General features: G+C 40.9%; 1 protein-coding gene across 1 annotated transcript in view; it reads right to left on the bottom strand.

The window, feature by feature from the left end:
* Positions 1–15450, bottom strand: part of man1a1 (mannosidase, alpha, class 1A, member 1) — a 217086-nt gene that overhangs the window by 125736 nt on the left and 75900 nt on the right. Inside the window, exon 3 of the mRNA XM_007899660.2 lies at positions 3572–3687. Coding sequence (XP_007897851.1) covers positions 3572–3687 — 116 coding nt within the window. The remainder of the gene's footprint in view (positions 1–3571; positions 3688–15450) is intronic.

Below are 15450 nucleotides of genomic sequence, written 5' to 3'. Positions count from 1 at the left end.
TGTTTTTGTACAAATGTATTTATTGACATATGAAAATATATTTTACTTTCCTCATGAAAAAACACACCCATGACAGAAAAAAGAAAAACAACGGCTTCAACCCTGTTACAATCCACAATGGCCCCTTCCACTTGTTTTTCCAAACAGATATTAATTACTGTACATAGAAAACACATATTCTGCTTGCATCAAGGAAAAANCAAAACACCCGTAACAAAAAATATGCAACTGCTTCAATTCCATTACAAATGGTATCCGATTCCTTGCTATGGCCTCTATTGTCTCATCCTCTCCTCGAGTGGAGGGACCAGGGCCCCCTCGCTCCTGTGTTCTGCTGCCTTTAGCTACAGAGAGCAGTTGCATTTTTGGGCTAGTCCCAGCTCTGCTATCCTTCACTTACCAGATGGAGAGCCAATATTCCTCACTACACCACTCCCCCCTTTATGGGGACATGCTTCTAGATATATACACACACACACAATAACACCACATTTTGGAATGCTCTTTTGTTACAAAGCGAGCGTCCCTTTCTACAAACCCTACATTTAAACCCATCACTGGGTAGGTACCCTGTCGTGCCGGGAGGTGATACCAATGTAAGTGCACCTAGCATGGAGTCTCTCTGGCCGGGGTCAGACCCCATCTGACCTTTGCCTCGCCTCAACTGAGCTTCACCCTCATTACATACTTCCTGACTCTGGCAATCGCGAGTCTGCAGCAGGTCTTTACCGACACGTAGTCATGTCGGAAGACCATCAGGTTTCGGGAGTCCCAAAGGGGCTCCTTCACCAAGTTGATGACCTTCCAAGCCATTTGATGTTGGTCTCTCCGTGAATCCCTAAGAAAAGGCCCTACAGCACAGAGTGCCATGACATCGGATCGCCCTAGGTCAGGTCTGGAAATCTAATACACAAAAGAAAGAGTTCAAGTAAAATCCCTCACAACCCTCCACATCCTGGAGATTTCATGTGGAACCCACCAATTCAAGGTTGCCTTCAGCAGCCAACCAACAACATAAATTACTTCAAGCTCGCCAACTGTGAACAGTTTGTTATTTATGTGTTTTAAGCATCAATTTAGGCACACAGCAATTTCAGGTGCAGTATAAATAGGTGATCAATGTAATTAACGAGTGAAAACTTCATTAATCAATCTGGCTATCAATGAGTTCTGCAAGATGTTCAAATATCCTTTCACAAATTAGCATTCCATTTATATCTTTTTTTAAAAAATGCTTTGTGGTGAGATTTTAAATGCAAAACAGCAGGGGGAGCAGGATAAGAGGATTTACTTTTAAATATCAGAAAATGCATTTGTTTTAATGTTGTCTGGATGGCCTAATGACTTGAAACAGTCCTTATATTTTTCATTGTTTATTATTCTGAAAAACTATATTTGAGCTCATTACCTTTTATTCAGGAAGAGTAAAAGCCAATCAGTGCAGTAGAGATGTATTATTTTACGCAGTTTCCAACAAGAAAGATCTCTACAGCACTAATCCTGTCATTTTTTTTNGATCTGCCCAAACTTCATTAACTGAAGTGACACAATGCAATTACAAATAAATACTTTTCTCAACATATGAAAGAGAATTCATGAAAGAAAATGTAACATTTAACCAGTAAATGTCATGCTCTATTAAATACAGGATAACCTTATTATAATGCGGTTATCTGGGTTCATTCTTTGAGAGGCTGCAATGGAAACAGTGGGGAAAAATGGCTGAATTCCGGTTCTTCAGGTTGCCACTGACGTCACTTCCTGCATGTTACGTGCTACGTACAGGAGCTCCACTATTGTCACTTCCTGCACCTATAACATATGTGCAGTGCACAATTAACATCACTCACAGTGTAGCTTCATGTGTTATGTACAGGATGCAGTTAGTAGCGCTTCCTATGCCCATGTCTATGCTCAGAAAGTGCCACGAATGTCACTTCACATAGGAACTGACATCATTGTAACCCTAACCCTAACCCTGTGTAATGTGTAAAAACTGGTGTAACCTGACAACCGAAATTTCACCCATTTTATGGAAAACTAGCTGGTTGGTGCCAGAAGTAGTGTGTCGGTTAGTGCAGGTCCATAGGACCCCAGCACTATAAGTGAACTCACACTAAAACTGGGTGGGTGTTTATAAAGGATTTCCCTGAAAAGGTTTATGCGAAAGGCCATCAGTTTATGTTGCACAAGATTAATAATAATAATAATCCTTGCATTTGAAATAGCACCTTTTCATGTCTTCCAGACATCTCAAAGTGCTTCACAGAATTTACTGCAAAGGGAATTGACTGTATATTTTGTGGGCGAAATGCGGCAGCCAATTCCGCACAGCAGTGTCCCACAAACAGTCATGGACTGAAATGACCAATTTTTTTTTTTTGAAGGAATTATTACTCCTGAAAAGCGATCCATCAATCGACTAACAACCGGGTTCCTACTTACTGCTAGGTAAACAGAGGCATGTGGAGTAAGGAAACTTGCCCAACATTTCACCCTGCCGGGAATCAAATATAGGCTTGCGAGGCGAGTGCTCTAACCACTGAGCTACAGGACTCCACAATGGCTATTTACAGAACAACAACAACTTGAATTTATATAACGTCCTTCACTTGTGTTAATGTCTTGCCAGTGCTTGAATTTCGAGGAATCTTACTGCCACTAGTGGACTAACTAATAGTCTGGAGTTTAGAATTTATAAATTTATAGCAAGGTGCAATTGTAATACAGCAACCAGTATGTGGGATCTCCTTGTAGCTGAACTGGATCCAGAGTGACACGTTTGCCAATGGAATGTCAGAATCGAGCCCACCCTTGGTAGTTCCCAAACCAGGTGGGTACGCAGTATTCCAGGGCAGTGCTGATGACAACCTATACATTGGCAGGACTTGGAAGGACAGACAGTCACTGAGGGCAGGGAATAATCCCCCTCAGTTCCTGTTAACCCTGAAAGTCAAAGTCTTAACTTGTAGGGTGATCCTAGCTGGACAAACTGCGGGAAAGCTTGACAGGCAGTGCTCTTGATGGCAAGCTATGTGGTTTTAGATGGTCCAGCAGTACCCCAATGTACACTTGAGGGACATAATACCATGGCTCTTGTCTAATACTTTTCGGAATTAGATAAGAAGGATGCACATTCCATTCCAATAAACATCTCTTGAATTTCCATGTCTAAGTGGGATGAATGAAAGTCTCACCTTGGTTTGGATACTCTTAAGCATGGCGATGCGTTTCCACACATGTCAGACACCCGGCTGACCAAAAAATAAATCAACCAAACATAACTCTGCACTCGCATTTATCATATGTATCAAAATAAATGATCACACATTAAGTTTACAATTCTTAACAATTTCAATTGGAGGTGTTCTGTAAAGTGTTTGTAAAGTAAACTAATAGTTAACAACACTATAGTACATTTACTGATGGATAGTCTTTACTTATTTACATTATTAACTCAGATTCACAGTACAGTTAATTACAAGGATTGTCTGCAGGGTAGATTAAAGAGACAGACCAGATTTATGACCAGTTCCATTCACATGCAAGTATGAATATGAGCTTTACTTACCACATTGAATTCAAAATTCTTCTTAAACCATTCCGTTCCTTCTTTAAATTCATCGTGCATTTCCATAATGTACAATGTGTCTAAGGCATCTACTATGGTTGCTCCTTGAATATTACCTGCAAGAGCAAGATAGACCATATTAAGATTTCTTTCAGGTCTTTGAGATTAAATAAAAGTCTGATGGCACAGTCTCTCCTAAATTATTCAATACAAGAAATATTTGTCAAGATAGAGAATAAATCCATCTAGGAACACATTAAACACAGGAATATTAAGAGTAAGAAATGAGATAAATATCATAGGAGGTTGTTAATTGTAAAGAGTTTTGTAGTGCCATCATAATAGTCTGAGGAAACCATAACTTCAGACATCATCACTGAAATTCAAATCAAGAGCACTTCACAATAATTTATGTGAAATATTAGAATAGAAATGGCTCCTTAAACATTTTCGAATTGGGTACTTTCAGCAATAGGTCCAAACACAATTTTCTTCTTGACCCCCTCGCCCCCATAATTTCTCATTTAGTTGTAATCATACTCACATAATTAAAGAACAACTGGCCACATCCAAAATGTATTTACAAAATAAATGAAAATTGAGCACAAAAGTTCCAGGATTGAAGTCCCCAATGTTTCAAGTGACTTGTTTTGGTTATTCACAAAGGTTTCATCATTACTGTTCGCTGCTGCAATACAATTCTGTTTTAGTTGCATCACTTAATTTACACCTTAAACCGTAATATGAGTGCGTGCAGCTAGTTCTAGCAACTGCTTTCACGGCAATTTGTGATAGGTAGTTACTTAATCTCAAGAAAAACACGAGTATATTCTCAAAACCAATGGATTTGCACCATGGAGCTACAATATACCTTTGATCCCAAAACATTAGCCTGCTCAATCACTTATTACTGCATAATAATAATTTGTGGGCTCATGAAATGTTTTGAAGTGCAATTGGTGGAATTCATTAGCAATTAACTGATGATGATTTGAAGTGTTTCCTTGCTGCTTTCAAAATAAATCAATTCTGAAGTTTTATGAAAAAGGGACTTGATACAAGAGAACCTCATAATAATATATTCTTTTAGTTCAATAGTTCAGAGGCCATGTTATAAATGAAGAGCTAAAATAAGTCTATTGTGTCGCTGCTGATGTCACTTTCTGTATATTATGTGTATGTGTGCACATGTGCTGAAGGTAATAACTCATGCTGTGGATACAGTTGCATGAGCACTAGCAATAACCTCTAGCTCTACCAAGCTGGTCATTCTTCATGCATGAAGCAGAGTAACAGCAAGTTGTTCAACTACATAGTTGACAGAGGATAAGAGAACAAGTGATTAAAATAGGATATCTGGTAATCTCTCCTGTTCTAAACCCAAGATTGTTGCAACCTCAACTGCTGCATTAGATGAGATTATCTTGCCAGGCAACACAAATCAAACCTAAGACCTTCATTGCCTGTAAAGCCCTGAAGCAATCATCCACAAATGAATGAGTCCTCAAGATGATTCATCAATCTTTCGTTATCACTACTTCTTGGCCATCATAAAATATCCAAAACATATCCATAGCAGCGGGGGGTTCCTGTTAGCAATCAAGAGTAAGACGAGTAGATGACAAAAGTCATTTGTGCATTGCAAACACACGTGTATGGTGTGTTAACTTGTTAACTATTTCATGAAGTAAAATACACTTTTAACTATCATTGCCAACTCTTCTACTTTGCAGAAGATTTCTTCTTCCAATTTTTTTCCTTTTCTCTCCTGAAGTTAGTACCATCATCCAACCATCATCACCCACATGAAGTCCACAATCTGCTGCCTCAACCCCTTCCCCTGGTCGTGCTTTCTGCCACTATGCCACAAAACTATGGAATTCTCTGCCTCAATCCCTCCACCTTGCCCGTCTTCAAATCACATCTGAAAACCCTTCTCTTCGACTGTGCCTATGGTCACCTTACGCTCTCCCCAGCTTGGCGTCAAGCTTTACCAATGTTAAGCACTCTCAGACACTATGTCGAGTAAAGGGCGCTATATAAATGCAAGTTGTTGTTGTTATACTGCATGAGGCAGGAGCAATATTACAGCCCATGCTGTAATATGACCCATGCTGCTCTCAATGGTTTGCCCAGCCATATGTGATATGTGTGTGTATATAGACACACCCACACATCAGAATCTCTTTCTCTCTTATTCTCTCTCCCTCCTAGATCACTGGTCAGCTACCAGGAGCAAAAACCAGGTAAATGTGTCCCCAAAAATGTATTTGAATGAATTTATGTGTGCTTCATCGACGTATTTATTGCTGGTGATCTGAAAGGAGGTCCAACAAGGAGGTTATCGTTAGGCAAGAACATTCTGCTATTAGGATACACAAAGCTGTTGGCAATCCGAATTAATATTAGTCCATGACAAGCGATTTGTTCAATATCACAGATGCAGAGTTCAGAAAGACAAGAGATGTGTACACAGCAAAATCACATTTAATTTTAATTTACAAGTAATAATGTGAAGAGTAAGTTAATTCACCAGGAATCTGGCAGATATGTTTTATGTAAACGGTCGCCTGTGGCTGGGGCCAGTTTTTTTTCTGGATTTGTGATTGAATTCTTCTTTTATTAAAGAAAGTTAAAGAAATGTATCTAGTTATCACTGAGCCAATAGGATAGTGTGTCTATTTTAGAAAATACCAAGAGATAGGGATGAGCTGCATTGGTCAAGGTCACAAAGGAACAGAGTAAGTCTCAATATTGGAAATTTGCAACAGATACAATACGGAGTGTGGATCCAACAGATTAATGACGTTACATTTAAAAGAATTGGTAACTCTTAAAATCCCAATATCTTCGTTTGAGGGCACAAAGACCATACAGATACAAAAGCTTATCTAATTTGTTTTGCTTTTGTCTGACAATTATTGTTTTGAATATAAGCCAAGAAAATTATGCAAGGTCTGAAGCACTGGGAACATAAATCATACCACCCATCTTGAGCCACAGAAATATATGAATGATATTGACACATTGTTTTAGTTACGCGACCAAAATATAGTGCAAGGAGCTGGGTTAACAAAAGCCCTAAGATTGACCTTTGAGAACAAAAGTTTAAATACATTTTCTAGTAGAAGAAATTATCTTGACCTTGAAAATACAAAATACATCCCCCTCCACTTTTAAAATGGATCAAATTACTTTTAAAAATAGGAGTGAATTGATCCTCGAGGTGGATACTCTAGGGAACAGTTATAGATCAGAGAAAGATGAACATTAGAAATGTTCACGTGAAGGTTACAGTACACAAAGTCTTCCAATGGCAAAGTTGCTTCCTGAACAAGTCCAGTCTCCTAGGCTTGACCCCCTTCCTGATAACTCATGTTGGCTGTTGATTAGCCTAAACAAATAAATATTTCAGGGTCTGGTCCTTAAAAGCATGATATTTCTTGTCCTGCTCCCTTGATGTATCTGAAAGTATTGTTCTGGATATGAATTTTCTATCCTTTTTAGATCTTTATAAATCAACAACGATTTTTTTTGAAGGCTGAAGTTCTAATTTTTCTCCTCTCTTTAAGGTTTTACATTTTCACCAAATCTGATCTGCTTCCTGGCTCTTTTTTGTTGAAAATATATATTCATTTACAAACATAATATTCGATACAACAGAATTCCAAAACAAACACAACATACAACATCTTCTGTTACAAATTTTTTCCTTTCTCCCGATACAAAAAATATTCAGATGTTTATGATATATTCCATCATCGCACAGAGGTTGTGCACACATTTTTTAGGACGTTTTCTTTAACAATCGGGAGTCGACCCAGTGCTCGTGCATACCGATAAGGCGCATTTGCCACTTTCGGAAGGTGACCCGATGTGCACCGTACACGCACATGTTTACAGTACATACATTTTTGGGACGCTCTTTAGTTGCATCTCGAGCCTCCTTCTGTACCCTTACTTCAGTCAGTTTTGAGTGTGCTCGTGGGCTACCCGGTGGGTGAGCCCTGAGCGGGTTGTGCCGGAGAGGCTCCTGCCGGGGTCAGGCCCCATCTGGCCTTTGACGCTGTTGAGCTGAACTTCGGCTTGTCCCTCAGTATATAGTCCCTGATCCTAGCCTGAGGCAGGCCCTCACCGTCCCCTCGTTCTGCCAGAAGAACAGCTGGTTTCAGGAGTGTCAAAGACCCTCCTTTACCGAGTTTATGATCCTCCAGGCACACTTGATATGAGTTTCGCTGTGGGTGCCTGGGAAGAGGCCGTACCGCACCGAGTGCCATGACAGTGGGTCCCCAGGCGGGGCAGGCTCGAAGGGCCGAATGGCCTACTCCTGCTCCTACATGTTATGTTATGTTATGATCCGCAAGAGAATCCATTCCATCTCTTTCCAAACCACCTTTGCAAAACAACACTCCAGGAAAAGATGGTCCATGGTCTCCTGGTCTCTGTAGCCGGCCCGAGGGCAACGTGCTGACTGGCCCAGACCCTGACCGTGCATGAAGGCCCTGAGGGGGAGGGGCTCCTTTTATCACCGGCCAGTCCATGTCCTGATGGTTGTTGGGTCAGGGCCGGTGATGAGGTGTTTTGCCAGACATAGCTGGCCATCACCTAAGGGCACCTCCTGATCTGGTCTGCCTCTCCCCGCTTTGAACTGTTTCTACTACCTGTCGCGCGGACTACTCGGTGATTGCGCGGAGGTTTGAGATGGTGATCTTCAGGAATTGCTCAACATAGGATAGGTGGTTCGGCTCCAACTGTGTGGAACGTTTCAAGGCAGTTCTGTCAGACACACCATTCTTAGCACTGGGTACAGGTAGAAGCTTAGCATGTAGCGGCATTTGTTGCTGGCGTAGCTGGGCTCCAGGCATAATCTCAGGCAACTACACACCAAGGTGGCCCTGAGTATCAGGGCTACGTTAGGAACCCCTTTCCCCCCCCTTTTCTGGGGTTTTATGCATCATGTCTCTGCGGACACAATCCATCTTGGACCCCCAGATCAGTTGGAAGACCTCTCTGGTGACTGCAGTGGCGTTGTTCTTGATCAAAGGCCAGACCTGGGCATTTATAACACAATAATATAATAACACGAGAGCCTCATACTTTATGACCAGATTTTTTCCTGTGATGGTCAGCGAAGCCCATTTTGGAGAGTACCTCATCCATGTAGCTGTGAGATACCCTGTCATAGGCTTTCTCTTGATCAAGACTTATCGGGCAGGCCTGCACCCACCTGTCCTGCGCGATGGTATCCCTGAGCAGTGCAAGGCTGTGCGAGATCCTTGCCAATTCTTTATCTCTTCCTTCCTTCTCCCCCTTTTGTAGGGAGAAGCTGCCTTTTCTCATAGACTCTGCCATGGTCCCTGCTAGCAGCATGTTGTTGTTGGCCTCCAGCAGATCCGGGCCCATCAAGTCCCACAGCGCCGAGTAGAGCTCTAACTGGCGGCTATCGCCTCCGGGGGTCTTACCGGTCTTGAGGGCTTTAACGGTCCTGGTCAGTTCGTTTATGGAGCGAGGCCTGTCTAAGTGCTCCCAGCTATCCTCATCCAGCACCTCGGTGAGGGCAGACAGGAAATCCCAGGAGGCCGTGCTCTCTGTGGGTTTCTCACAGTATAGATCGGCACAAAAGGCTCTGGTGATCCTCTGCATACCGGCCTGCTCTGCGTGCCCCCGAGCCCATTTCATCCCTCAGCCCAGTGATAACAGAGCTGGTTCTGTTCGCTTTCTGAAAGAAGAAATGTGAGCATGTCCCATCCCGTTCTATCGTGCACACCCTAGATCGGAAGATCGTAGGAGATAGGAGGAGATTCTGCAGTTTGGTCTATAGTCGGGACATGACCTTCTTTCTGGTCTTCGCTGCACTCACCCTTGTGGATGAAGAATTGCTTCACCCAGGACTTTACCATATCCCACCATTCTGCGTAGGAGTCACAGAAATCCCTCAAGGATATCCATCCTTGATACTCTTTCCGCAACTCCTCTACGTTCTTTGGGGTCAGCAGCTTTACATTCAATTTCCACTTTCCCTTACCCGTCCTGCGGCCATCATGCAGCTGCAGGTCAGCTAACAGTAGATGGTGGTCAGAGAAGAACACAAGATGGATGTCTGTGTCCCTAGCCAAGAGGCCTTTCGAGAGGAAGAGGAAATCGATTCACAAGTGGATCGACCAGTTTGGGTTTGAGTAGGTGTACTGCACCTGGGTCCCCTATGCAGTGGTTTCCTGTGAACTCCAGTTAAGAATCACTCCTTATAACAACAACAACAAAATTACATTTATAGAGCGCCTTTCATGTCAGGATGACATCCCAAGGCGCTGACCCCTTCCCGGGCCTAATTTAAGGATTAACTAATTGACTGCACATTATATTGTAAATACATTCCAGTGTTTCTCTTAAGTGGCCAATTGTACCACTGCCCACCCTAGCTGAGATCAGCAGACGCAGATCAAACCTAGGATTCCCCTAGTTTATACCCCTCAACTCACATCATTCACTGCACTTATCAAATTAACAACTCGGGAAGATCGATGAGCTTATTTTAAAATCTACCAAAAAATTTAAATGACAAGAATCCACCTCAAAAATTTGAAGACAGAAAAGTAACAGAAATGTGAACAAGGATAGGAAAGACAAAAATTAACCTTTGTAGTTTTAGTGTGAAAACGCTGAACTGTGACTGATTGGTGATGGTTATCAGTTGCTCAGCTAACCATACGATGAGCACAGCAGTCTCTAAAGGTCGTTAGCTTCTCACGCTGAGCCAATTGGGAAGGAATGTGATTATGTGCTGAGAAGGCTTGAATGAGAGGAATTATAATTTATACATCTATGCACAAGTTCATATTATTTTTCTGAATAGTAGAAAACCAATGAATACATTGGTAGATCCCACTGTACGTGCACCTTGAAAATGAGAAAAGCTGTTTCTATTTTTAAAAACATAGTCACTACACTTTACAGCGTATCCCATGAAGCGCTTTGGATATTCTCCTGACTTGAGAGATGCTATACCAAATTCAAGTATAAATATTCTTAATTATTATTATAGGGTCTTCTTTTAAGTTTCCTAAGTAAACAATTTGGAAGAAGGCTGCAATGGCATCCGATGCCCCATTTCCTATATACCGTCCTGTTCTGAAAGGGAATACTTGTAGGGCTTTAAGTAGTAATAAATCCAAGAAATACGACATGGTGCCTTATGGTTTTTGCTGAAGAAGCTGTTCTGTACTAGGAGGTGATCCTCCAGAACAAGTGGTTCTTAAAGCCTACTGGGCATGATTTACAGAATAAATTAGAAATTCCATGCCAAGAAATCCACTTAAAATCTGTTTAGTAATGGGAAATTGAACTACTTTTTAAACTAAAAAGTATAAAAATCAGTAATCCAAAAACCTGTGTGGTTTCTGTATAGCAAGTGAAAAACTAAAAAAAAATCTGTGTGCATCTAAGAAAAGCCTGTATCCCAGGAAAAAAGGACAATAAGTGTTGTAGTTTTGTTGCAATGGAAGTTCACAAGTTAAAATGAATCTCCAGGATGCATTTTGTAAATCTAACTGGAAGGCCACATAGCCAAAGGTAGATAAATTTACGAACAAGTGGAGGATAATCCCCCATATTTTTTCGTTTATCAGACTTTATTGTGGCTTTTCCAAGTGACAATGTCAATTTATAAATGAAATCTTGTTGTTGTTGTTGTTGTTATGCCTAATGGATACATTTGGGCTGTGGCCCAAAAACTCTCTGGAAATGAGATCGAGTCGGTTCAAAATCATTTCATATGACAGCCTGTCAATCAGAAAAGAGAGATTTACAATCCATTGGACTGCTCCTACATTAAGGTGACCAGAAAAGGAGATTTTGTTTAGCTTGAAGAAATTCAGTAATGATTACTCAGACAGCTGAGTATTCGATACTGAATATAGATTCACTTATAATGCTCTTCAGCTTTTATTATTTTGCACGGATTTCTTTTTTGTAACTTTAAAATATTTTAAGAAACCTGAACTGCTTACAAATGTTCAGCCTGAACCTGTAAATACGGTCTTGTTTCACTTTGGACAAAGGATTGCAAGTCTACAGATAAAGTTGGTGGAGCAGTGTTCCCAAGAACTGTCCCTCTGGTTGTTTTCCTTCATTTAAAATTTACTAAAAGATTGCTTTCCAATCCGACCTACCAGCCCAGCGTTCGTCTTTGCCATTCTGTTATCAAACCTAAGCAGTGCTTCACAGGGATTACATTTCTGAGTAGTTGTCCAACGTTTGGTATCTTTGGACCACTGAATAAGTGCATTTGAAACTCAAATGACACTGGTCACAGTTATTGACAGTACTGACAGGGTAAGATTTATTTAAATATCACTTAATAATAATCCTTGCATTTGATACAGCCCTTTTCAGGTCTTCTAGACGTCTCAAAGTGCTTCACAGAATAGACTGTAAAGTGAATTGACTGCATATTTGTGGGCGAAATGCGGCAGCCAATTGCACACAGCAGTGTCCCACAAGCAGTCGTGGATTAAAATGACCAATTTATCTTAGCAACTTAGCTGAATTGCTTTATGTTTAATTCATGAAACTGAGCAATGCATTTCCATTGAGGTGAGTAGCCCTTCAGTACCTTCACCCAAGTGACAAAAATGAATCCAGAGTGAGTGTCGACAGGTTTTGTGACCAACAACAAGTTAAACTTGTATAGTGCCCGTCATGTGGAAAGATGTCCCAGGGCACTGGACAATCAGGAGCCTTGGACCCAAACTGGGAGTTAGGATCAGGAGGGTTGGAGGGCAGGGAGGGTGGGGTGGAAGGGTGGCTGAAGGTCGAAGAGAAAGGACCATGAGGGATATCATAACCAAGCCAGCTATTGTCTTTAGATTTTCAGTATATACCAGCTTTCCAGTGGGATTCTCTGGTCGATAATCATGAGTGGGTATCTGCATATTTTACTCCTCCCCAAGGCCATTGTAAGAGGGGCTAATTACACTGTCTCACTTCTACCATGGATGAGATTAGTTAACTCAGCACAGTTCACAAAAAANCCCGAGGCCTTTCAGCTGGTATGGCTCAGAACTGCACATTACATGTTATAATAATAATAAACCTTGCATTTGATAGAGCGCCTCATCACTTTGTTGAGGCATCTTAAAGCGCTTCACAGAATATACTGTAAAATGAATTGACTGTATTTTGTGGACGAAACACGGCAGCCAATTGCGCATACAGTACTATACTGAGCATTGGGAGAAATATATTTTTTTCTAACACTGAGCAAACAATGGTGTAAAATTATCACTTCAAACTGAATACTTTGAACAGCACTCCTGAGAAGGGAGAAATTAGATTATTTCATCTCCACAGTTCACTGTCCTTCACTGAGTAACAAATTTGCATCTCTAGCGTTGGATTCGGATTCAAAACTCTTTCCCCCTCCCTAATCTTCTCAAACTCCATCGTAAAGGCTTGCCAACCCTATCTATTCCTGAATTTTTGTGTTGAAACAATTTGTGGTGTTGAATCAACTAAAAAAGAAATCACACTACGTACCATTTTACTCTGCTTTCAAACTACATAAACTTAAGTGTTTTATATGAAAATTGATATTGGGAAGGTAAAGGAAAGTGGGAAAACTCCCCTAGATGACTGACCTCTTGATCAGAAAAACAGGTCAGGTCAGAAAAACACAAAAACTGCAGAGATGTTCATTCTGTCACACCAATTTTTTCAGGGAGTATGGTACAATACTGCAACAATAATCAAAATGAGACCTCATTCATGGAGCTCATACTTTGGTTCTTTTGTTCTTGAGGCCACAATAGTGGAAGTTAAGCCATAAAGCAGTACAATAATCAGTCATGCCTGGACCAAAATGGCCTCCTTACTAACGGAAACAAAAACAGAAGTTGCTGGGAACACTTAGCAAGTCAGGGAGCATTTATGGAGAAAGGAAAGTGAGTCAACGTTTTGGGTCCACGTCCCTTCGTCAGAACTGGAGCATTTCTGTTTTTGTTTCAGATTTCGAGTAACAGCAGTATTTTTTGTTTTCTTTACTAATGGAGATCATTTCCAGATAAATGCACTAATGGAGAATTCTGGCTGACATTTCACAAGATGTTGAGTTGTCACTGCAGACAGGTTGTCACGATCAGCATAGAGCAAAGAGTTATATACAATTGGCGAACAAAAACATCTCTCTCCTGAGATACCATAAGAAGGAAATCAAAAGAAAGATGAAAGCTATATGATGGGAGAGATAAAACACCAGTTGATCAAAGCCCTAAAACACAGTGAATTCTAGGCCAAGGTACGTTCTGATAATACTTGCAAGTTGAGCAGTTGCTATAAATAGTGCCAAGTAAATCTCACTAAACATGTTGGAATTGTCAACCACTCCTCAACATAACCTAAAATAAATATTAGCGATCTTCTTCCACCAACTGCGCAGCATTGTAGAATGATAACAATAATAAATAATAATCCTTGCATTTGATATTGTACCTTATCACGTCATTGTCTCAAAGCTCTTCACGGGATGTGTTGTAAAGTGTTGTATTTTGTGGGAGAACTGCAGCAACTAATTGCACACAGCAGTATCCCACAAACAGTCGTGGATTTAGTGACCAATTTTTTTTGAGGGATTATTACCTCCGGAAAGGGATCAGCCAATCCACTAACCACCAGGTTCCTACTTGCTTAAGGAATCAAACCCAGGTCCTCTCACTTGCGAGGTGAGCATGCTAACCACTACGCTATGGGATCCATGATAAGTGTAAGATATGTGAACCAATGTTGGGTAAGCTATGTGCTGTGCCCCATTCCCTATGGTTGAGTTGCTGGAAGTGGAGAAACAAATAGCTTACCAGTCTTCAACAAGTTGTGTGTCTGGTCACCTTTGAAAGTATTAATACCAAATCCAAGTTGTGAGCCCCACACGCCTTCACTCCCATATAATAACCAATGACCCAAGCTCCAGGACAGAAAACTCCTCCATGCTTTAATCTCCAACTCCAGCTAACAAGAACTTATAGAAGCAGGGTATGTGTTTCCAATTTGAGAATAACCATGATCCATATTCCCATTGGGAATTTGCGGCATGGGGGTGGAGGAGAGAGAAGCAACATAATTGCCAGAGAAAACAGTCTTGGGTTAATAGGACAATGTCAAAGTCTGCTGACATGTAATCAACTATGGAGTCCTTTAGCTTAGTGGCTAGAGCCTTCGCCTCGCAAGTAAAAGGACCTCGTTTCCCAGCAGGTTGAAATGTTGGGTAAGTTTCCTTATTCCACACGGCTCTGTTCACCTAGCAGAAAGTAGGAACTCGGTTGTTAGTCGATTGGCGGATCACTTGTCTTGGGGTAATAACCCCTTCAAAGGTAAATAATTTTTTTAAAAAATAACAATTTGGTCACTCAATCCGTGATTGTTTGTGGGACACTCCTGTGTGAAATTGGCTGCCACCTTCCACTATCAAAATACTCAGTCAATTCACTTTACAGTATATTCTGTGAAGCACTTCGAATCATCTCAAAAATGTGGAAAGGCGCTATATCAAATGCAAGGATTATTAATATTTATTGTTATAACTAAAACTAAGGCAATGGTAACCTTCCCAATGCTTGCTCAGCTCAGGTTACCCTATCTTACCTTGAACAGTTAATAGGTAATTGGGAAGAATTGCATCCACAATGGCACCTCTACCTCTCAAAGTCTTATTGGTGAGAGAGGCCGGCTCTTGTCAGTTACAAGATTCACTCCAGTAATTTTTAAGATCTTGTGACAAATTTATAATCATGAATTGGCAAACTTTCTGGCATTCAATTCTTTTTAATGTTATCTAGAACTGAACACAAATATAATTAACAAGCAGGCAGCCCTGTGGAAATAATTTGTGT

The sequence above is a fragment of the Callorhinchus milii genome, unplaced genomic scaffold (assembly GCF_018977255.1).
Source record: "Callorhinchus milii isolate IMCB2004 unplaced genomic scaffold, IMCB_Cmil_1.0 Scaffold3, whole genome shotgun sequence".
NCBI classification, from domain to species: Eukaryota; Metazoa; Chordata; class Chondrichthyes; order Chimaeriformes; family Callorhinchidae; genus Callorhinchus; species Callorhinchus milii.
The sequence above is the reverse complement of the archived record's forward strand: the minus strand, read 5'-3'. Positions and strand labels throughout refer to the sequence as shown.